This window comes from Ipomoea triloba, chromosome 12 (genome assembly GCF_003576645.1).
Source record: "Ipomoea triloba cultivar NCNSP0323 chromosome 12, ASM357664v1".
NCBI classification, from domain to species: domain Eukaryota; kingdom Viridiplantae; phylum Streptophyta; class Magnoliopsida; order Solanales; family Convolvulaceae; genus Ipomoea; species Ipomoea triloba.
This window is the reverse complement of record NC_044927.1, coordinates 7,113,088-7,120,613: the sequence shown is the minus strand read 5'-3', so window position 1 is coordinate 7,120,613 and position 7,526 is coordinate 7,113,088. Positions and strand designations below refer to the sequence as shown.

The 7,526-nt window shown below is 36.9% G+C and overlaps 1 protein-coding gene across 1 annotated transcript; it reads right to left on the bottom strand.

Moving 5' to 3' along the window:
- Nucleotides 1–141: 141 nt before the first annotated feature.
- Nucleotides 142–6,762, bottom strand: LOC115998973 (light-inducible protein CPRF2-like). The gene is made up of 6 exons (XM_031238657.1): nucleotides 6,204–6,762; nucleotides 5,874–5,973; nucleotides 3,272–3,479; nucleotides 2,204–2,279; nucleotides 1,992–2,117; nucleotides 142–1,042 (listed from the first exon to the last, which is right to left on the bottom strand). Exons 1-6 carry the CDS (start codon nucleotides 6,702–6,704, stop codon nucleotides 395–397), a joined length of 1,659 nt encoding a protein of 552 aa, XP_031094517.1. The 5' UTR covers nucleotides 6,705–6,762; the 3' UTR covers nucleotides 142–394.
- Nucleotides 6,763–7,526: the final 764 nt, after the last annotated feature.

Below are 7,526 nucleotides of genomic sequence, written 5' to 3'. Positions count from 1 at the left end.
TCATTATTTTTTTTTGGTGAAATAAAAGTTCATTATTTGATAATTCAAATAATATACTTTCAAATAATAATTTTTTTTTGAAAATATCAAATAATAAACTTTAATACACAAATAATGTATATTTAGTATATTAAAAATATATGTTATGACAGTGGTCCACCTTACTAGGCGGACCATGGTATAATGATTGCAGAGAACCAACACCATCCAAGGTTCACGGTTGTATCACATAACATAAGCAAAATAGAGGTGGCATAGAGAAAATGCATTTTACATTAGCCATGTAAACACATAACTACATTATTAATCCAATCTCTTTTGACAAAATCGTCAATTAGGTGGTCAGTTTCTATGCATCATTTCCCCCCACCCAGAGTTCCACCAGACACCCCTGCTAGTGCTTCTGGAAATGTTCCATGCTCACCACTGGATGTGTTGATCCCGCAGTTGCTCCCCCTATTCCGCTAGCCCCGCCTGTTGCTGGTGATCCCGCAGTTGCTCTCCCGATCCCGCTACCCCCAACTGTTGCTGGTGATACTGCAGTTGCTCTCCCGATCCCGCTAGCCCCAACTGTTGCTGGTGGTACTGCAGTTGCTCTCCCTATCCCGCTAGCCATAACTGTTGCCGGTGGTACTGCAGTTGCTCTCCCTATCCCGCTCGCCATAACTGTTGCTGGTGGTACAGCAGTTGCTCTCCCTAACCCGCTAGCCCCAACTGTTGCGGGTGGTACTGCAGTTGCTCTCCCTATTCCATTAGCCCCAACTGTTGCTGTAGCTGGGACCTGCAGCACATTATCCATTGGTGGAATGTCTACCAGGCCGTTCTGGATTATGGGATCATGGGGCTGAAAGTGAACACCTGAAGGAGATTGATAATAGCTATGATGATTGGGGTCATTTTGAACAGGGAGAGCAGCACCAATTGATCTGTCAGTTGGATTGCCAGCAAAGGATTGCATGCCCATTGTGGATATGTCAGCCATAGCTTGAAACAGTGGACTCAAACCTGTAACGCTTTTAACTGTTTCTTCAGCCATCTTAACCTGCAAGCAGAAGAGTGCGTTTATATTTTTGTCATCACAAAACAAAACAGTAATGCCAGGGGGTAAAGATATTAATGATAATTTCTGTCCACTCCTTTTATCATTCTCTTACAAATTTTTGTTGTCAGCTCCACTTTTGCTGACAAGGAGAAATGTAAAAACCAACAGCAACATATTTCTATTCCCACTCTAGACAGTGACTTATTAAGCAAAGGCACTACATTATCATGTGCTAAGTAGAGCAGCAACAGAACCAGAGGGTCATAGTCCCCAAAACTTTTCAGAAAATTACATTTTCCCCTTCCGATGCAGTAAACCTAGGTCTCATCAATATGGCCCTCAAAATATAGTCCCTCTAGCAGCTACTATTTTGTAGCTCACTCTGCGACAGTGTTGCAAATATCCCGCCTAGGCGCCGGCCGGCCACCTAGCATATCAACATAATCAGTGATCTAGGCAGCCGGCCGCCTAGGCACCAACTAGGCCACCTAGTTGGTCAATTAGCTACTCTTCTCATTTTTTTAATGGGTTATTTCATTCAAAACAACATCATAGAGTGAAATAACCCTAATTTATTTAAACTCTAGATCTTTTTTAGGTTAATATTTAATATTTTAGTATTAGCTATTAAAGTACTCCGTATTAAATAGTTTATAATTATCAAGTCTTAAAAATAATTAAAAAATTTAAAACAATTTAAAAAAAAAAATACACGGGCACCCAAGGAAGGCCTAGCGATTTTTTCAACCATGCTCTGAGAAGGTTCTACTTCAGCACTATACCATCAAACTGTCAAGAAAAGTCTGTTCCATGACTTCATCCAACAGAAAGGTATTTCATCTTACCTTCTCCCAAACTGAATAAGGAAAGAATCACACTTACAATATTCTAATTTCCAATTATATTTAATACTCCGTATAAACTAGTAATACCCCAATTAACCAGTTACCTTTGCTCTCAGTGTCTCAACATCAGCTTTCAAGACTCTATTGTCAACTGCAGCCTCATTGAATTTTTGGCTTATGTCTGTCAAGCGCTTCAGTAATGAGGAGTTTTCAATTTTCAACTGAGAGACCTAGAGAAAACCATGAGATAAAGTTGTTAAGAAAATCATGAATAAGACTTGATAGGTAAAATGCTACATGGATTAAAGAAAGACACCTGTGTATCTAGTTCTGTCAGATGGGCCTGCTTTCTTCTCCTAGAACGTCTAGCTGATTCTCTATTGGATAACATTCTGGTGAACTCAAAAGATTCATAAGAGTTACATTTAATAAATTCGAGTGAGCAGATAATAACATTCATCTTTCAGATGCTAAAATAATGAATTAATAAAATCAACAATAACATGTGATTGTATACAGCAACATTGTCGATTTGCTGATTTGGTGAAGTAAACACATCTCATACCATGCAAAGCACTCCAGACAAGGATTCTTTTCCAATAATAGCAATTTCCTGGGTGCACAATAAATGAAACAATGAACCTTACCTTTACTTTTAGTCCCCCCTTCTCCTTTCTATTTTGAAGCAAATAAAACTGGATTTCTTTCCATCCAGAGTTAACTGTTATTTACACTCCCTTTCTGAGATTAAATCTCTAACCTCTTTGTGACCTCAAAATTGACCTAGTGGGCTTCAATAAACGTCTAGACTTTACAGCATGCTAGTTTCTAGACACTAGCATTCAAGCTTCATTGCCCAGAATTAGATTTAGATCACTCTTGTAAAAACTAGAGCACAATATGTTTCTTTTTTCCTACAAAGTATGCAACAACAAAAAATTCAAAGAAAAGACCACTAGGAAACATCACCATGCATACATGAGATTTTCTTCTTCAGAAAGCATTTTAAACAATAGAATAATGTTTACTGCATTGATGTTATTGCATTGTACCTAAGGCCATACTATAGCAGGGGAACTCAATAAATTACCATGTTAAAGTAGTTGAATTGATAAGTCAAACTAGATAGATAGCATACAGTTTAGGAAAACCATAGCAGAAGGCAGAGAAATACAGGTCCACTAGCTTAAGTGAACAACTACTTAATGCATTAAATAAGGTTAACTAGGATATGATATTTAGAAATTCAACTACTAATGTTAGATGTATGAAAAATGCCTATAGTCACACATGAGTGCTCACATTCCTTTCTGTTCCTTTATTTCTAGTATTTAATAAGCTAATCTGAAAAGTACCAATATGGCAATATTGTAAAAGTCCTAACCTCCTTACGCGTTTTGCATCTGCTGGATCCATCTTCTGATTTGTTTCAGCTTCACCTTCCCCTTCAGCTTCATCATCATCTGACTGTTCTGAGCCGCTACTTGTTGACCGAACCTGTCCACTAGATTTCTTCTGCACTGCAGGCAAGGAGGGTATGCCAGTTGGTGCTCCACCCTCCTCTTGCCCCTTCAGTGAATCATGCTCAGATCCTACATATACAGTAAGAATAAATAGGGCAATCAATTTTCACAATGAATTACAAAACAGGAATCATGTTTTATCCTTGGCACTAAATGCATTCTAACACTTACAATAATGCATGTCCATTGCTAAAATTGTTTAATTATTAATTATGAAGTTAACAGGATGTGCAAATTAGGCAACCTCAGCTGCTTCTATGAAATTATGATTTAGTGTCCAACCTTTTGACTAAGAAAGCAGATGAAATCACTAAGAAAAAGGATGAATGGGAGAAGGTTGATGCTCTTCTGCACAACATGTTGTGGGATTGTGGCAATCTATTGATCTCAAACTGTATGTCATATACAAAGCGTACAAAACATCTAATCAATGTGGGAAAAGGCACAATCTCTCTATACTAATGACATTCAACGCCTCTTGGTGTATCTTGTGTTGCTTTGCCACTTAAGCAATGCCAGGTTCTACCTATCAGGGACACACGTAATTTATGGAATAGGTTCAACCAACTCCAGTGGACTACACAATTTCCCTTACATGTGTTTGTTATTTAATTGTATTTGGTAGTTTTATTTATCGAATATTACTTATTGACCCCAATAAAGATTTGCTAAAACAAAAGCAGAACTTTTTTGTGGGGTCAATCTAAAAATATGAAAATGAAAATTTTAGTGAGAAAAATATATATATAGAATTTACATAATTATGTGGGTTAATAATTTTTTCAGAAATGATATAAATTACATGGGTATAAATTTATTATACAACCAAATTAGGTGAATAATAGACATAATTATAAATCCAAACGAAATTGTCAACTTGCCTTGTACAAATGTACAAATCGTTCTAGCCAATTGATTAGTAATATGCCCATCTCATTTTAGAGCTTAAAATCCTTTAGATTAATTAAGGGCTAACGGACAAAAGGATGACAAAAGGGAAAAAATGAAGATGGAAACCTCCAAAAAAAAAACAAAAAAAACAAAAAAAACAAAAACCCATCTAGACATTCATGCCATTCAATGAACTTATGAATGAACCCCTCAACACAATGAACTTATAAATGCTATATCAGCAATTGGTCCACTCAATTCAAACAAGTTCACATTTATCAAAAAAAAAATAAAAATTGCTAACACTTTGTTTGGAAAGTTGATTTAGGCTTAGGAAAGCCATAGCTCAGGCTGTGCGGACTAGTGCTAGGCATAGCTGGCATTAGGTGGTTGTTGGTGTTTTGAAATTCAATTTAGGATTCTTAATCCTTCTGTTACTGCCTCGCAGGGCTATTGTTTCTGTTTGAAAAAATCATGGTCCCATAATTATCCCTATACACTGGAATATCCTTAACCAGTTCTTTTTCCTTGTACTAATAATTCTTTCAACACAAGAAAGTGAGGGAGTGGTGTTGGTGTTATGGATCAGGCCCAATGGGATAGGCTTGGTCCAGAGGGTTAAAAACTGTAGGCCCAATTGGCTAGAAGCCTAGAAATATTGGTACCGCCACATAGCCAACACCCATTTCACCACAGGTGCCCAAATCTTCTCCAGCAAGCAAAAGGGAGGTGCCCAACGAAAAGGTATGAATGGCACCACCCAAGCAGTTAATGAAAAGGGGCTGCATAGCCACAAGCAGCAACTTGCAAGCTCAAGCATCAATCTTACAAACAATTAATATTTTTTTATAAATACCATATAAATATCAGATAATTTACTCCAGTAATAATTTCAACTTCCCATGAACAAACACAAGCATTTACACACTGCATTTACTCTGTATACGATTCATCTAAGTTTGATAACACCCCCATTCCTTTGCATTCAATAACCTTCCCTAATTGTGTACTAATCTTGATTAATCAGCACAGTTATTGTTGGTTGTGTTGTGCCAACACCTTAAAAACAAACAGTTGTATCCAAATAAGATTCTTTTGCTTCTTTATATATATATATATATATATTTTATTACAAGTCTTAATGCATCATAAAATTGTGATAAACTTGCCTAGCAAGTCTCAGTCGTTTTTCCCTCACTTCTAATGAAATCCTTCCCTTCCCTTCTAATTTCCTCTTCACTTTGTCTCACATTCCACTATTCCAGCACTATTGTTGTTAAATCCTTACTAGTATTGCATTTCTACTCCCAGAACAGCTCAGAGCATACATACAAAAATACATTTTTGGGAACATATGCATATGAATATAGAAGATAGCTGAAAGTGCTATAGTTATTAAAAGCAAAACACTCAACACATTAATCCATTCAAGATACAGCAAGTTCTCAAACATTCTAAGTGCTGAATATTGAATGTGACATTGCACGAGGGATAGGTTAATACTAGACCACTACTCAGTTTGTGGTGGGAGTCTGAAATGAGTCATACACCATCAAGACAAACAATACTAACCTTTAGGAGGCACCTGTGACTCTGGTTGCAGTGTATTGGAGACCGATGATCCCATACCAGGCGTCATGGGGGTTGAATCTTGAGGCCTCAAGTACTTTGCCTAGTAGATAAGACAGCAATATAAACACACACAGTCGCTAAAGTCCACGATATTTCAATGACCAGTTATTACTCAGCGGAAAATAGGATTCACTAAGATCATAGCAGAATATAATCATCCATACCATCAATTAATAAAATCCAAAAGTTCATTTTCGTTTGGGAGATGTAAAATTGCAAGAAGAAAAAAAAAATTAAAGTAAAAACGAAAAGAAAAACACTGACACATACACGGGAAGCTACCGCGGCGCAAGCTAAATCGAGACGGCTTTTGAGGAATGCCTGGTACTTCTCGGAATTATCCGGAATATCCGATGCATGTGTCGATCCGAACGAAGTCACGTTGTTACTAGTACTCTTACTATTCGTCGCCGTCGCCGTCGCCGTTCCCAAGTTATTCTGACGGAAACTCGAATTCCGATTGGGAGCGAGGCTCTGCTGCTTGATCTCGAGAAATTCGTCCGGAGGAACTTGCTCCGATTGCGAAATAGAGGTAGAGGAAGCAGCAACAGCAGCAGCAGCAGAAGAAGAAAGCGGAGGTGGTGGAGAAGAGTTGTGATCAACGACGGAGGCCTCCTGGAGAAAGCGTTGGAAGGCCCACTCGGAGGAGCTGCGATTCATCATAGTAGCGGAGGAGGAACCTAGGTCGAGCTCCGCCGCCTGAGAGAGCAGAATCGGCGGCTGCGACCAGAACTGGTCGGCGATTTCGTCCACAGAAAACACCCTTTCCATACTCTCTCTGTCCCCCTCTCTCTCTCTCTCTCTTTCTCTGTTTAGTGTCCCGTATTTCTAGTTCTCTGTCTACGTTATATTGATGTCCAAGTGCACACTTAAACAGCTGGCTATCATTGGCCTCAGTTATATAATCAGAAAAGTTCTTTAACGCTTTTAGTACCGCACACAATGTACGTTTTTTTTTTTTTTTTTTTGAAAACCCAATTTACGTTTAAAAAAAAAAATTATTTTATTGATACTTTGGAGGAAAAAAATAATAATAATAACTGCGGCCATCTCATTTTGTACTCATCCAACTTTAAATAATCATCTTGATTTCCCCACATTCATCCTATGTTAATGTATCTTGGTCACGTTGTTTGAGATTTTTTAAGATTATTTTGTTCTTTCTCTTAAAAAAGTTTTTTTTTTTATACATTCAATTAATGTTAGATTACCATTGTTATTTTGTTAAAGATTTGTTAACATTATTCTATTGTTCTTTCTGTTGTACTCTCCATATGGGAGGACAAAGTCAGTAGTACTAAAAAAAGAATTGATTTCTTAATTCAATATTCAATCAATGTTTGATTATCGTTGTAACTTCTTTATTATTTTAGATTGAATTAATACTTAATATAATCTTCGACTATAATGGTTTTACTTAATTTAATCCTATATTAGAAATTCCGTCAAGGACTAAATTAAGCTTAAAAAGTCACTTAATACTAAATTGAGTAAAATCATTATAGTCGAAGATTATATTGAGTATTAACTCTTTTTAGATTCTTTTATTGTTTATTTCGTTGTATTTATATAAAAAAAAATTAATTTTAAAAA